The sequence below is a fragment of the Artemia franciscana genome, chromosome 2, assembly GCF_032884065.1.
Source record: "Artemia franciscana chromosome 2, ASM3288406v1, whole genome shotgun sequence".
Classification (NCBI taxonomy): domain Eukaryota; kingdom Metazoa; phylum Arthropoda; class Branchiopoda; order Anostraca; family Artemiidae; genus Artemia; species Artemia franciscana.
The window spans coordinates 23,245,763-23,263,321 of NC_088864.1; the positions used below are offsets into that span (position 1 = coordinate 23,245,763).

A 17,559-nucleotide genomic window follows, 5' to 3' on the forward strand; every position below is an offset into this window, starting at 1 on the left:
TGTTCTTAGGAACGATTCTAGAGAGATATTAAACTTCAAAATTCAGAGATCGACCCTTCTATTTATTTTGGAGGGGGGGGGGGGGGGCAAAAACACCCTTCAGCTTCTTCACTATACAAATGTGGCATATTGATGATAAAGTGCACTCAGTTCAGCTAAGAAACAGGACCGGAAATCGTAATCAGAACTGAAAGACGGGTCAAAACTGACCACATTACTAAAATATATACGACTTTGGATAAATCAATGAGGAGTATGGCATAGTTATCAAACAGTTCGTGGTAACGAACTGTAGTAAGGAGTGACCCGGCTCAATAGTAAACGAAACTCTAAAAAACCAATCAAAATAATCGAATTTTCACGCTGATTCTAAATATATAAGTTTTAATTAATTTAGTCTTTGTCATCAAAAGTTACGAGCCTGAGAAAATTTGCCTTGTTTTGGAAAATAGGGGAAAACATCCCCTAAAAGTCATAGAATCTTAACGAAAATCACACCATCGCATTCGGCGTATCAGAGAATCCTATAGCGAAAATTTCAAGCTCCTATCTAAAAAAAATGTGGAATTTCGTATTTTTTGCCAGAAGACAAATCACGGGTGCGTGTTTATTTGTTTGTGTTTTTTTTTTCCAGGGTCATCATATCGACCAAGTGGTCCTAGAGTGTCGCAAGAGGAATCATTCTTATAAAAATGAAAAGTTCTAGTGCCCTTTTTAAGTGATCAAAAATATTGGAGGGCACCTAGGCCCCCTCCCACACTCATTTTTTCCCAAAAGTCAACAGATTAAAATTTTGAGATAGCCATTTTGTTCCGCATAGTCGAAAACCATAGTAACTATGTCTTTGAGAATGATTTACTCCCCCACAATCCCTGGGGGAGGGGCTGCAAGCTACAAACTTTGACCAGTGTTTACACATAGTAATGGTTATTGGGAAGTGTACAGACGTTTTCAGGTGGATTTTTTTGGTTTAGGGGGTGGGGTTGATGGGAGAGGGCTATGTGGGAGGATCTTTCCTTGTAGGAATGTGTCATGGGGGAAGAAAAATTCAATGAAAAGGGCGCAGGATTTTCTAGCATTACTTTAAAAAACCGATTAAAAATAAACATGAAAACGTTTTTTCAATTGAAAGTAAGGAATAGCATTGAAATTTAAAACGAACAGAGATTATTACGCATATGAGGGGTTCTAAAAATACTTTAGCATAAAGAGCGAGGTATTTAGGAGTACCTCGCTCTTTATGCTAAGGTATTTTTAGTAATTTCAACTATTTATTCCGCGGCCTTTTTGATTCATGGGTCATTCTTAAAGAATTGGGACAAAACTTACGATTTAGTGCAAAGAGCGAGGTATTAACGAGGGTGCCAACCCCCTCGTACACATAATAAAAATATAAGAATATAAAAGTTTGTTACGTAAGTTAATTCTTAAGTTACGCATATTTTTTACTAATAAAAACATTCATTAAAAATTAAAAGTTCTAGTAGCCTTTTTAAGTAACCGAAAAATTGGAGGGCAGCTAGGCCTCCTTCCCCACCCCTTATTTCTCAAAATCGTCTGATCAAAACTAAGAGAAAGCCATTTAGCCAAAAAAATAAATATACAAATTTCATTTCAATAATTTATGTGCGGAGAGCCAAAATCAAACATGCATTAATTCAAAAACGTTCAGAAATTAAATTAAAAAAAACTAGTTTTTTTAACTGAAAGTAAGTAGCGACTTTAAAACTTAAAACGAAAAGAAATTACTCCGTAAATGAAATGGGTTGTCCCCTCCGCAATCCCTCGCTCTTTACGCTAAAGTTTGACTCTTTGCCACAATTCTACTTTTTAAAACAATTAAAAGCTTTAGCGTAAAGAGCAAGGGATTGCGGAGGGGACAACCCATTTCATTTACGGAGTAATTTCTGTTCCTTTTAAGTTTTAATGTCGCTCCTTACTTTCAGTGAAAAAAAACTAGTTTTTTTTATTTAATCTCATTAAAAGCTAGTATTAGTTTCCCTGAAACTAAATTTTCTATTTTAATACAAAGGTAGCTTCAAATGTTAAATTCAAAATGCGTTAATCATGTTTACATGGTTGTTGATTTTCATGATTATTAAAGCAATGTTTGGGTGTTTCTTCACCTATCTATGATGTAGCAATAAACAGGAAACATTAGGATACAAAAAGTTGTCAGTGACCGGGAAAGTTTCAAGAGAAATTACTAAGCAATTTTGCAATCTCAGGTTTTATATAATCTGATTTTGTTAAATGCACACACATCTGAATAAGCATTGTCTCAATAAGGCATATAAGAATCGTACTAGGTAGGTCCCAATTGCAGAGGCAATTGAGCCAGGCCTTCCTTACCATCAAAATTTTTTTACGATTTCACCGCAATTTTCCTTTTTTTCGCATAATTCACCTTTTCCGATGTCTTTTATTTTATTTTCATCATCACTACCCCAATTTTGGGCAGTCAAAGAGATAAATTCCGGTGTACAGACCTTTACTATATATGTCGAAAGCATTATGCGCATGCGCTGTTCACAAAAAAACAATAATAGTGAAAGAATAAAAAAGCATCTTAGCTTAGAATTTAGAATCCACGCGTGGTCCTTTTAGTATAGAGCAAGACTTAATGTCAAGTTCAATTAGCTTAACAGCCTAAGCAACGAGGAAAATAGATTTGCTGTAATTCGAAAGTGGCTTTCGTGTAAAACAAGAAAAAGAGTCAATCTCTGCTGAAGATGACAACTCTTTTCCCCTGCAAAGTGTTAAGTTGGACCACTCCAGGGAATCAATGCATAAAAGATGTTAAAATACACGACACTAGGGATACTTGGCATAAAAACACATTTTCAAGCATCAGAATTCCCCGAAAAATCATCTGACCCCTCTTTCAGTTAGGAGCATAAATATCACGCTTTGGAACACAAGAAAATTGGAGCCAAGACACTTCAATAAATTCAAATGAACTGCTATAATTCCTGTACAAAAAGTTAAAATGTCAGACATGAATTTTTGGGTATAATTCTCGGGTTTCTTTGGACAAATCTTGCTCTTAGGGCATATTCCAAATACATCACGCTTTTGTGCAAGTAAGTATATGAATACAACAGGGTATGCTACATTCAGAATTTGTCCACCATAAGAGGAAATCTATCACTCCACATAACCCATGCTGGTTACTTAGTCCCAATATAATACTCCAAACGATGCAAAGTAAGGGACAAATACCCCCCCCCCAGTATCTTTACCTAAAGGATCTTTCAATGGATACTAAACATATGGGCCTGAAAAGAACTTTTTGATGCTTCAAACATCCTCATCTCCCCACCCACAAAAGCGTCGACCCCCCTTCAATATTTCTTGTACAATATTGCACTGCTAAGCATACATTTATGTAGCTTCGCATGAAATGAATGATTCCGACGAGGTTTAAAAGTAATCGTGTGTAATAGCCATTCGTTCCATTTGAACTACTCTGATTGTTTGGGAAGAATGCACCATCCGAGTTTTTGGGGTCTTTGAAATCACGAGGCTATTTAATAGCTTTTTATATTGCTAAATCGGTTGGAGTTCCCACAACTCTTACTCAACAGCATTTTGGCCTATTCGGACCAAAGTTGCACCAATTGTCGAAGATAAATAATGTATTCAGCAATTGTCAAAATATGTCAGAATAATATGGAATACGAATTACCGTTGTGTTCAACCCTCCTGTGCTTGGTATCACTTTTATCTGGAAAATTTCCCTAGAAAAAGTTATGACTAAGAAAATACAAATAAAAAAACAAAATATCCAGCAATTATCAAAAATAATCATTTAGCTCAGGTGCTATTAATTTCGCACCTAAAAAGGCTGCAAGAACTTTCAATTTCAGTACTTTTTTTTAACATTTTGTATATGATAGTATGATTTCTATCACCACCCTTTTTTTGGAGGGGGGGGGTACCACTTTTCTGAAATTACCCAATTCTTAACGCTAATAAATATTGATGGATAAGCTTGAAATTAATACAATTTTACATATTTGGAGTAGGGATGAAAAGCAAATCTTTTGATGTAGATGTTGTAATCAATATGTTATATATATATGTAGAATCGGTTACAATTGGCAAAGGTCAGTCTTTATTTACAGCCCATCCCTACGAATTCGATTTGTCTTAATATTCCTTGTTGGTAGGCTACAGTATTCATAATGCAGATTGATATCACTGTCAGTATTGAGATTCCTTGGCATTGTTCCTTGATGTCACATTGACGGGAAAAGATGCAGTCATTTGAAAAAGGAAGCAAGGTTTTCTTTTAAAGTTTAATCATTGAGCTATATTTAGTTTTCTTAAGGACTCCAACGTCATTCTACGCAATAAACACTATCCCTATAGACTTAGTATGATTTTAGGAAGAGTAGAGGATGTGTCGACCAAATTTTCACACTTAGGTTAATAAAGGAGAAGTGCCTGAGTTATCAAACTCCGTTGGCCCTTGGTTCCATAGATTATGAGCAAACTTTCGATTTAGCAAATCGAACAGCTTTAGCGAATGCCCTAAATATATAAATGCGAATAGTGTTATGTACGAGAATAACATTGCTGCTGTTGAGGTGGGAAATGAGGCTAGTAGTTAGTTTCCTATTAAATGAGGAGTTAAGCAGGGTTGAGTTCTATCCCCATTTATATGGATCATTTTGATGGACTTTGTCCTAAGGAGTACAGCAAAGATAATGGGAGAGCATGGAATCCAATGGGTAAGTAAAACTCTCCTGGACTTAGATTACTTGGATGATTTAAGCATCATAGATGAAAATGTTAGCAGAACAACTTTTAAAGGTTTTAAGAGTTCGGGGTACAAAAATAGGTTTGAAAATGAATGCTATGAAGACTAAATCGCTAAAACTCGAAATAAGTGAATGTGAAAAGATGAAGTTAGTTCTTGGTTCTTCAAGTAGACTTGAAGAACCAAGTCTACAAACCAAAATTGGGTCATTTTAAGAGTTCAAGTTCAAATTCTATTTATTTTCATAAAATAACAACAACAAAAAATATCCCAAAGGGCTCAATGGCCCGTTATTTGGGAAACAGCTTACAATAAATAAGGAATCATAAAACTTATCATAAACATACTAACCAACATCTAAATATAAATATATAAGGAAAAGAAATCAACTCACCGGCAGTTCCCACGAAACAGCAACCCCCACATCACCCGACAATAGAATACAAATTAAAATTCTCGCGTCATCGAGGATAAAACACCAACAAAACAAAAACCCCAAAAAAAAAATAATAATAAATAAACCATAAGGAACATTTAATAAGAAGCCTTTAATAAGAAACTTTTCATGTGTCTCTTAAAGGAGCCAAGCGTTCGTGACTGCCGGATCTCAGCGGGAACCAAGTTCCAAGCACGCCCCACAGTCACAGCCAGGCCGAAGTCTGAACGAACCGAGGGACTAGCTGGATTCATCAATCCTCCCGGTTACGAACCATATAAATATTTACTTCCCCTACTAGTTGAAGCTGTCCCGAAAAACAACATGGGAGATCTCCCTGGAAGTATTGATATGCCAACGAAGATAGAGATAAAACATAAATATCTTTAATTTTGAGGAGGTAGCCAACTGGAGAATTCTTGCCGCTTTCTCATAAAGATTGTGAATAGGAGCAAGTACCGAGGGAAATGTGGACATCCACACAGAAGAACAGTAACATATATAAGGGTAAATCAGGGAGAAGTATAAAAGACGGAGGATATGGAAAGGAAATAAACACTTTAATTTTCGGATGATCCCAAGTCCACGGGAAATTTTCACTCTTATTATTTGAATATGCCACTTAAATGATAAATTTTCATCCAAAAGAACTCCCAGGAATCGTAAATATCGATCCTGGGTACGACTTATGGAGCCTCTTGGTGTATGAAGCTCAGTAATTGTGGGGCAGCTCACACCTTTACGAGAAAAAATAAGAAGGTAGGACTTTTTTACATTTAAAGTTAGTTGATTTATGTCAAACCAAAAGAGAATTTTCTCAGTCATTACTTGAAGCTTTAAAATAAGGGATGATTCATCTGGAGCTGCAGCACCTAAAGTAGTGTCATCTGCAAATGCTATTAATTCTTCTCGACTATCAGGTGTGAACACCAACGTACTCTGAGAGTAAGATTTGTGGCACAATCCACAACAAACATTGTTAATTGGGGTGTTAAAAAGTCGGTAGAGATCGTTCACATATATGAGGAAGAGGGTTGGCCCAAGAATAGAACCTTGGGGTACTCCGTATTCAACTGAGACTTTTTCGTCAGTAACTTCCGTGGCGATAGATCTGTCAGTTAGGTATGACGAGAACCAAGACAATGCTTCCCCAAGGACACCAACATGACAAAGTTTACCAATGAGAATCTTATGTGTTAGGCTGTCAAAAGCTTTCTTTACATCAGAAAAAATACGGCAGGAATAACATTAGAATCTAAAGATCGTCGTATAAACTGAAGAAGTCTATTACAAGCATGTTTTGTAGAATAATTTACGCGAAACCTAAACTGATGCTGATGCAAAAAAGATTTAGCTTCAGGAAATCTCACCAGACGTTTGAGCATTATCTTATAGAACACTATCTAAGAGAACACTGTCAAAAGAGAGATCGGCCTGTAGTTCCCAGGATCCTTTCGGTCACCTCCTTTAAAGAGAGCTATCACACTTGCAAGTTTAAGACGTTGGGGAAATACTCCTAGTTGAAATGACCTATTAATTAAATGGTAAATTGGAGTGATAATCGATGGAAGAATATGTTTACTTACTTTAGCAGAAATTTGGTCAAAACCTGCTGAAGATTTCTTTAAAGACAAAACACTATTTCTAATTTCCTGCACCGTAACTTCCTCAACAACCATTGATCTCAAGCACGAGGGACCTAAGAACTGCTTCCAAGACTATGACACAGAGGAATAAGAAACGCTATTAGTAGTTTTTTCCCCTATCTTCGCAAAGAATTTGTTAATATGATATCGAATTTTGCCTTTTTCTTTCACAAGTTGATCGTCTACATTGAGAGACTTAGGGAGATCTTCTGGTTTCATGGATGGCCAACTAACTTCCTTAATGACGTCCCACGTCTTTTTTTATATTTTTACCGCAATCAACAAATCTCTTTGTAAAATATACTGTTTTAGCTCTGCGAATAATTGATTTCAGAAAATTACGGTAAAACTTAAATGCTTCTAACTTGGCCTTATTTGGTCTTTTTTTGTACTCCTTCCAAAGGTTCTGCTTCCTTTTATTGACTTTAGGACTCCAGATGTTAACCAGGGAGCTATAGGTGTTGATCTTTTTGATCGAGGATTTTTTAAAGGAGCTTTTAGACAATAAGACGTGAATTTTTCCTTAACAGTGTCATAAAACCGGCCAAATATGTCATTATAATTGCCTAAACTAATATTTTCTGGTAAAGAAAAGTCCCATTTGTATGTACCAAGATCTTCTTTCAATCTATCCAGCTCCACTGGTGAGCAACAAAATCTCGGTTTATCCTGGGGGACTAATATTTGTGGATTTTGGAGGATTTGAAACAGGGTTGAAACTGGCAAATGGTCGGAAATGTCAGAAAGCAGTACTTCATTCTTAATGGAGTGTAGCGAATATACAGTAACGACAGCGGTCAAGTATGATTCTGAAGCGTGGGCGCTCCGGAAAATGGATGAGGAGTTGCTAGATGTTTTCCAAAGGTATTGCCAACAGATGGTTTGGGGTACCAGTCTGACTGACCCTATTTCAAACCGTAGGCTGTACGGAAAATGTGACGCAAACCCCCTTTCTAGGCCTATAATCAGAGAAAGGTTAAGATGGCTAGGGCACCTTCTGCGGATGAAGGATGACAGATTGTCAAAGGCTGTCCTTGTCGGCCAACCATCTAGAATGAAAAGCAATTCGTCTTCAAATGGGGTGGAGGATGTCGTAAGAATAAATGAAAGATTTAAATTAAAAAGGAACTTTCAGGGAGGGAGTAAAGAGGGAGGCTTTCAACAGATTAGCATGGAGGAGGAGCGTGCGTAGCTGTGTTGGCCTCAGGCGGTTTGGTACTTCAGCGAGTTGTTAGTAGTAGTAGTAGTAGTAGTAGTAGTAGTAGTAGTAGTAGTAGTAGTAGTAGTAGTAGCAGTAGTAGTAGTAGTAGTAGTAGTAGTAGTAGTAGTAGTAGTAGTAGTAGTAGTAGTAGTAGTAGTAGTAGTAGTAGTAGTAGTAGGCTACTTTGTGCATTATCCCAAAAGTTTCTAATGCAGTTAATTTTTTTCCTTATTTCAGCTGGCTCACCATTTGAAAACACACAAATATAGCATCTTCGTGTGCCATAATTGGAGTTAAAAGGAATAAAGCATGGGTTACATGTTCCTTGAGTATTTAATCAACATTTTCGTTTTTATTTAAGCGGCCACGCCCATTTTAATATCTCGGAAGAGCAGTCATCGTGTTCTGCATAGTAGTATCATTTCCCGTTGCGGATGCCAAAAAATGTACAATACACATAAAAAAGAATTGAATAAGAATATCTGTGGAAAGAAAAGGGCAGATAGATTCGAAGGAACTGGGGCATGGTTTACTTTCCCTGTCTATGGCTCTACAAATGAGAGTTCACTTATGTTTTATTTCTATACAGTAAGCTTTTGCCCAACCTGGGATCTTACTTTTAGGAAGAAGAGGTGGGAGATGACCAATTTGTATCTATACTACTATTAAAGCCCCCTAGTTATGCTTATTTGGTAGCGCTCCGAAAATGGAGATATTTATACATTTATAATTTTGCAACATGGCTTATAAGGTTCCGCTGATTTTTGAATTAAAATTGAACAGTTGTGGGCATGAAGTCATGGCTAATTGTGGATAAATCCAAGACAGATAGTCCAATTGAGTGAGAAACGATGTTGAGGCCGAAGACCTCGACCGAGTCCGTTGATTAACAAGAATTCAGAATCGACGCGGGACCGCTAATTTGCGTGGAATGACAGGCAAACAAGCGTCTAAAGTCAAAATTGGGCCATTATGCAACAAGTGTCAGGCAAGATTGATTCAACTGATAAACTTAAACTATTATGCTTAGACTTATAATAAAACTTCTGAAGGTCCAAGGAATTAATTCTAGGAATTAATAGAAAAAGCAAGTTTTCTCTGAATCAACTGCTGCATGCAAGGTTGTCATTGTACATGTTTATAAGAGGCATTGTAGGGTATAAAACTTGGTTGTATTGGAATGATAAAAAAGATTTCAACCTGAAATCAGTCAATTGGTTGCAAGCTTTTCTTCTTAAATAATAGATTCAAAATCATCAAACAAATATAGTAGGGCCGACAAAAGGTTTTAACATAAAACAAGGCTATTTTTCAACAAATGATTGATAGAATAACGCAGTTATACCCAGAGCTGGGCTATTTGACACCGTAAATTATTCCTACATAAAAGCAAGGACTTTTTATTAAGTCTCTTGCAAATTACTGCATATTCTAAGCCAGTTTTAATTTCTTCCACCAGTTTTACACTAATGATCTCATTTATTTTCGTCAAAGTTGGCAGTCTAGGATTTTAATCAGGGAATTCGAAGGAATCAAAGTGACAATCAGCAGTACCACATTAAAGAGTACCTATTTTTAACCCAAGTTCCATTTTTCTGACAAGACACCTGATTTCTGATGTAACTACAACATTTTATGTCAATGCTATTGATAGATTGACTATTTCTCAGCAGCAAAGTAGATTTCGCGGGATTCTGGCTGGTTATCCGATTTATAAACCAGCGTCGTAGATTTACAAAAAATTATTTCTTAATGGACGTAGTGCACTAAAAAACCCACTGTATATAATTTGATATATAATTTGCTTCAATAATTTGATTAAACACAACTTTTATTTTAAATACGGGAAAAGATTGGCATTTCAAATTTGGTAAAAATACCGGACTTACATTGCTAGGGCAACGTGAAGTGTTACAACAACCTTTTGAAACTCCCCAGGAAAGATGGTACAGAGGTAACGTTTTGATTCTATTTCTTTGCCATCGATTAAATGTCAGGCGATAAGATGTCAGCCCCTCAAAACATTAAAATTGGTATATCTCAAGAAGAAAGAAAAGAAAGAAATTAACACACTTTCCTTAAAGGCGGTCTCGAAAAACGTTCTGTTCTAAAAACCACCATTATTATATTTCTTGAAATTTGGTCAGCTTTGTTATTTATAAAATGCACTATACATACAAGCTAATGTTTTACTACTTCAACCCAAAAGGTGGAACCTAACACAATCTATGATGTTATTTCTAAAATTAGAGCATGCACAAGCTAAGGCTGTATTCTTTTGCCTCAAAAATTAACAATTATGAATTTTTTCCTGTTGGTAAAAAGCAATTTAAATTTATGCCTATCACTGATTTATATCCACATAAGCAATTTACTAGTCATTGTAAAAGAACGTCACTGTGTTGCATTATAATTTAAAATCATTGTCTAACCACTCACAAGAAGACAAATTTTCCAATCCTGAAATATATTTAAAACCAATTAACGGTAAATCAACTATTACCATTAGGAAGCCCTTTGTCCCTGAGGATGAATAACCTTTATGATTCTTGATTACAAGAAATTCTTTGTGATAGAGGACGAATCCCTAAAACTTAAACTTTGAAGCCTGCAAGCATCTGGGCTGTAAAGTTCAACGGCCCAAAATTTCTTGTTTAACGTATATTTGGCTCTAGGAACTCTATCAAAAATCAAATAAACGGTGACACTATACTTTCTTTCTTGTGGTCATTTTAGGAACTAATCAGGTCGTTGCTCATTTTAGCACAGCCAATATCCTACTTTTTTGCGACGTGTACCACAACAAATAAATTGTCAACCCCTAGAAGTTTTCAGAATTGTGCATCTCATGAGCGAATATTTAGTTTAAAAAAATGGTACAATATACATTCATCCAGAAGCATTGATCAGCGTTAAAAAAGAAACTGTTTCTTTTTTGTTCTAAAGGTCACTTATTTGTCGTTGAAGATCTTTCTAACATCAATATCAAACTAAGAAAGGAGCAAAGGGGATCCTTTGATTTCTATAGCAATAAGAGAACTATTCAAGTTTAGAAGGCACGTGTGACACCATTCCTCTGTCTCGGTCACAAGCATAGAAAATACAGTAGCAAACTCGACCAAAGTCAAAATCAGATATGAGTTAAAAATGGTAGCACTTACGAACACGTGGTAAAATTCTGCTTTTTGGAGCTGAAATATTTCTATTTAAGATTCGTAAAGAGATACTTAAGCAATGGAGGCACAGAATTGTTACATATCCTCAGTACTTTCAGATCTTACTGTAACCTCGGTTTGAAGCTGCAGCCTGTTAGGTTGCCAGCATAAACGGAGCTTTCCACCGGAATGATGAAACGAGGTGCCAAGAAAGGAATACCTAGCATAACTTCAAATACAAAATACAGATTCTCTGACAAAGAGTAAAACTCCACTTCAGCTCTCGCACTACGGCCTCTGGCTCAAATACAAGCAAAAACCATCCTACTTACGGTTTTTAAAAAAATTTGCATAGCTTTCAAAAATCATATCCATCAATCCAGACCAAGGTCCACACTTTCCATAAAAACTACAGAGGCCCCTTATGGCTTTCCCGCAAGAAACTGAAAACGGTGACATAAGAAAAAAAAAGGACAAAACAAAGTGCTACTTCTGCATCGCAACTACAGTGACATAAATTAGTAAATAATAGACTTTGTATTAAATACCTAGCTGTCTTTGACAAATCTCAACCTCTTAAACAAAGCGCTTTTCCAAATCTGTTTCCAAAGCAAGAGAAAATTAACGTTAATAGACTATGAACCTCCAAAAATCGTTGGGTAAATCTTATTGTTTCAGCGAGATGGTTTAAATAAGAGATCTTCACATAAAGAGGTATTTTCTATGATCTGTTACTAAGTCCTTAAGGATAGGTAATTTAAACACAATAAAAAAAAGAAAAAGAAACGGATAAAAAAAAACGCCTAATTTGAAACACGACTAAACAAAATTCATGAAAAATTATCCGTCTGATAATATCCTACCACACCTTCAAACGAGGGTTGATGAGGTGGGGGTCTCTTTAAGATTGTCAAAATATCTACCACCACTAATTCAAACTTGTAATAAAATTAATTCACCAGAGATCAACACACCAGCGAAAACTTTGACTACCAATCTGGGAATAGGCATAGATGTGGGTTATCAAGACCGAGTTTTTGCATCCAATGGATACAGTATTAGACACATTTTTTTCAGTTCCTAGAACTTATTTCAAGCCAACGCAATCAATTTTTCCAGGGTAGCATAGACGACATCACTAGTTAGTAAAGATCCATCACAAATTGAAAGACTATGTAACTGCTCAGGATTGAAGAACAAACACAAGGATGTCTCCAGATAGAGAATCTGTCACTTGATATATACTAAATAGGTATCATGAATACTTAATTGATAAGTTCACAGATTAAATTTGATTAACTCTATAAAAGAGATAAGAAAGAAAATTGACAAAAAAGATAGACTATGGGTTTTGATTTGAATGCACAAATCATCTGACAAGAAGCAGGAATTTATTGATGATTACGTTTCATTATGTATTGAAGACAAAGTGGAAATAAATTTCTGTAAACAAAAAAGTTACTTAGCCTGCTCACTGCTCACTTTTTCCCAGGAAAAAAAAGCTAATTGACATTTTTCCTGTCCTGTTTTCACATTCATGAAAACTATTTCGTTTCTGAAGAAAATGCATCAAAATAACAACATAAAGCGGTCTTTTGTAAACCATACAAGGATATTAGAGCTTATTTTTGCAGCAAAACGCATCACACATGTCCTAAAGCCGTAGTGACAACACCGCATCGCTTTTTTTTTTAACTGGATTATTTTACTGGTGTATTTGAGGTGTATTTTACTGGTGCCAGATTATTTTACCAGATTATGAGGTGTATTTTACTGGTGCCAGATTATTTTACTGGTGTATTTGAGGTGGTGATTTTTGAGAGAAAAAAAATGTATTTAAGCAGAGTTTCAGAATATATTCATCCAAATTGGTTTTCCAAAAATTATTTAGTGTTCAATGGCCAAAGCAGTTCTTGCCATTCTAGGGCTCTAATGCTTATTTATTAGAAAACTTTGTTATGACTAATTCCATGTTCTTTTTCTACAAGTTTGATTGACGTTTATATTATGAAATGGGTGAAATAAGTGCAAAATATTTAAGATGTTACAAAAAAACTTATAATTATATCTATAGCAACCTATTTCATGAATATTTTTTTGGAAAAATGCAAATTAAACCGAATGTTTTTTTTTTTAGTTAGTATCGCACTCTTGGATAAACATTTAGGCTATTTATATAACTGTTAGAGTACTTTAAAGCAATTTCTGTAGCTTCTTTTATTTTGAAATACATTGTTACAATGTTTTGTTTTGAAATACCACACATTGTTACATTGTTTTGAAAACACCGCTGATACAAATACAATTCATTAAAAAAAAAAAGCTATAGGCCTATCCTTAGATTATCTCTATAGATTGGCTATACATGTATAAAAGGCATTCACTTTAAAGTCCAATTCAACTTATATAAAATACCTGTATCTGTCAAGACTCCAGCGAAACCACCATTCCTGGATTGATCCGTCCGTCGTAACAAAAAGCCACCTCCAGAAAGGCATGGTAAAGATATGCTCAAAGAAAACCTATAAAAAGATTACAATTAAAACTGAAAGGGGGAGAAGAAGTAAGATTATAACCAATTATTGGCCCTGATGAATCGCTAGAGAAAGTTCAAATTGTGTTTTAAGACACTGTTGACTACCCCTCCAGGAAAAATCAAATTTAACACTCCTCCAAGCTTTAGTTTGTTTGCACGTGTGGCACCTATGGTACGGACTATGATGGAAATCATGGCATTTCCCTTGCCACTGTGTAGCTAAAAAAAATTTATATCATAAATAAATATACACATTGTATCATCCGTTTTGTGAAAGCTATCTATAAAAACGTCCATTATTCAAAGCTGTTACATTTTTTTTTTTATTTTAACACCAATATGCTATAAAGAAAGCTGGACAAATATTTGAATAAAAAAATGATTTTATCTTCAAAAGTGTTTTGTAATCCCCTTTCATATATGCTGTCACCAACGGTTTGAAGTGAATTTGTCTATAGCTTTTCAGCCCTCTATAGTGAACATAAACAATTTTCCAAATTCGTTGCTATAATTGTCCCCTTTTTTCTGCCAAGGTCCTGTGGCATTTGTTCTATCAAACCTCTTTGATAAATCTCTTATGTGTAGTAAGGTTACACAAGAATAATATATTATAGGGAATTACAGTAGCTATACGAACAAATTGTAGCGAAATATATCACGAAACAGAAGTCATTCTACATTAATTTTCCAAAATTTTCCAGACAACAGAATATCGATTCCGTGAGTAAGATAAACTTGTTTAGTTTTTCTGATGTTACGAATGTATCGTCAGGAATTTCTGAAAAAAAAGTTTCTCAAAACTTACACACAATTTTCAAGAACACTTATCATCCTTAAATCTAAATAACAAGTGGTCATATTCTAGCTACCTTATGGATTAATTTCTGTTATTCGCAAATTTCCTCAACATCACCGTCGGTTAAATAATTTTCAAAATTATTTGATGTGAACAGAGATGAACTTTATATGCAAAACAAAAAAAATATGGGTAACTTACAAGAGTAGAAACTGGCACTATTGTCGACAGAAAAAAAGACTATTAACGCCATCTAGCTTTTGGTGATAGTTGGCATTTCCCATTATTGTCGACACTATTGTCGACAGAAAAAAGACTATTAACGCCATCTAGCTTTTGGTGACAGTTGGCATTTTTGTCCATGGAATAATAAGAATAATTTATTTAAGTAGCATAATAGTAATAATTAGGATAGTAATAAATGTTTGATCTTAGTTCTTGACAGAAAAACGATTACAGAGCTTGAACAAAGGTCATGTGTCGCCAGACACCAAATGGTGTTGATACTTTTTTTTGTCGACGCTAGCGCTAGTTTCTAATCTTATAAGTTACCCATACTCTTTGTGTAAAAAGCGTTCTTACCTAAACCAAAATTAATTTGCTGATCGTTATTTGCCACATAGCAGATAATTACTGTAAAAATCTTGCAGTTAGCCTACTGACAATAGAGACTAAATAGGCGATGGAACTTACGCGATCCACAAGTCGCACAGACCTTGTCTAAGGTAGAATGACGTTTGTTGAATTGTATTCTACAAAACAGCAATTTTGGGCCAAGCCTAGGGTCCCATAAAGCGTTTTTACGCCCAAATTTTCAAACATTAAGGTAGAGATACTTCAAAATGAATTCTATAAATATTCAGATGAATATGGAGTTAGCCTACTATCTCACTTTATGTGAAATAATGGATAAATAAAAGATTAAGCGGGCAGCATGGCTGTTGAGGGAAAAAGCTCCCCTCTTATTTTGAAAACGATAGTTTATTTAGGGAAATTCCGCTTTTTTTGACAAACAAATAGGTCTGCGCAATATGATCCAACTTTCAAGGAGCATTATTATGAAAAAAATAAACATTTATGTAAAGAGGGAGGTGGCGATCTATAGCCCCCTCATTTTAGGATAACCCCGGATATAGTATTTTAAACAAAAATAAGTCATATTTTTACAAGCAATTTTATAAAACCATTTTTATCCAGCGAAACTAAAAAACATACATTAAAACTAAAAACGAACATAAATTATCCTGTGTATTAGGGGAATATAACCCACCCCTACGCTTTTTACGGTAAAGTTTTACTTTTTTCATCAATACTTGAAGATCAAATTCTTCAACGCAAGGGGAGGGAGAACGGGTAAAAAGTATTTTTAGTAATACCTGAAGAATAGAACGGCTTCTTGATACGCATTTGCCCAAAATAATAAGATTTTCGGTTGGAATGTTATGGAAGATAACCGGTAAGCAAAATAATTTCGATCTCCGACTGGCTATATTTGCTGCACCCAGAAACGTTTCCAGTAAAACAATAAAAAATTTAGCAGGAAGAGGGGGTAACTCTCCGCAAATAAAGAATAATTCCTGTTCGTTTTAAGTTTCAATGTCACTTTTTACATTCACTGAAAAAGAAAGAAACGTTTTTTTAATGCAATAAATGACAAGAAACAAAATTCTAGCGAATTAACCGAAGTTCAGTTCTGCACTGCCATGCGGATTAATTCCTATCAGTGCCATATTTTCCCGCTATTATTATCAGTAACCAAGTTTATAACCAATACCATCAAATTGAACAGTTTCACATGCAAAAGACAAAAGTTCCTCCTTTGATAAAGACAAAAAAAAATTATCTCTATTTGCTGTCAAGTAATTATAATTCAGAATATTTATGAATATTTTATAATTTTGATGATGATGACGAAATGGGGGATAGTAGTCAAAGCAACTAACTTGCTGCGTTGATACCGTTTTGGATCATATACTCAGTAGTATTATAGAAAAAAAAAAGTAATTCTAACATGGAAATTCATTTTATTGGGATATTTATTTTTTTGTAAAAATCCTGAGATCAAGAATTTGAGCCAGTTTTAGAGACATCCTTGGGTATTGCAATATCCAGTTTTATACAAGGTAAATTTAGATAGCACGGCGACAGAAATCTATTAATTTAGACATATTAGTTTTATCAAGCTTAAACCTAAATATTTGTGACACACCTGAAACTTATTAGGATAGTCACTTCTGGGTTAAACTTATCACAATTTTAGAAAAGAATTTGAATTCTGAAGTCCAATCTCCCCAAGATATGCGGAAAGAAACATTGTTTCTAAGGCCCGAATACTTTTTTTTATAGGTCTCGAAACATTTTTTCGAGACATAAACGTATACCCATGCATACTATTTCATTATTTTATTTTTATTTTCGTCCTTAGAACAAGGTAAAAACATGCGATTAATGAGAATTATACAGACATAAACTTACACAGGGGTCAGGGGATCTTCCTGTCAACTCCCTTCACACACAAATAGATTAAATTAGAGTATTTTTACTATAATCTTAAAAAACAGCACGCATGCCAAGTGGCATACTTCAGCGCTGTTAAAGCGCATACAATGGATAGCCGGATTATATCCTCTCTTTTGCAACTTAATTCTAACTTTTTTTATGATCTGAAATCTTGTTCGTTTCCTAATTTTAAGGTGCTCGACTAAGAAACGTAGAGAAAAAAAAATGAAAGCAACTTCCGCTCTAACAGCTTAAGCAGCTTATTAAAGTCCGTCCATTGGATTGAGAAGCCCAGTGGATCTCTAGGACTAATTTTCTTGTTGATTAGCCAAATTTGTTTTTAGATTTCATCACTTAGATCACCAAGGGGACTACTTTGGAAGCCGAGGAAACCTAATTGCATTTTTGCAGCTTCCATCTTTCTTTATGCAAGAAGGAAAACCAGTAATTGCTATCCAAAAAATATATTTCTTTATCAGCAACAAGAACAATCAAGGCTTAGGGCACATATTAAGAAGAAAATGA

General features: G+C 35.0%; 1 protein-coding gene across 1 annotated transcript in view; it reads right to left on the bottom strand.

Annotated features, from left to right (window-relative positions):
* The window catches only part of LOC136038985 (N-acetylneuraminate 9-O-acetyltransferase-like), a 159,805-nt gene that overhangs the window by 49,684 nt on the left and 92,562 nt on the right, over positions 1 to 17,559 (bottom strand). The window contains exon 13 of the mRNA XM_065722507.1: positions 13,619 to 13,725. Within this exon, the coding sequence (XP_065578579.1) occupies positions 13,619 to 13,725 (107 nt within the window). The remainder of the gene's footprint in view (positions 1 to 13,618; positions 13,726 to 17,559) is intronic.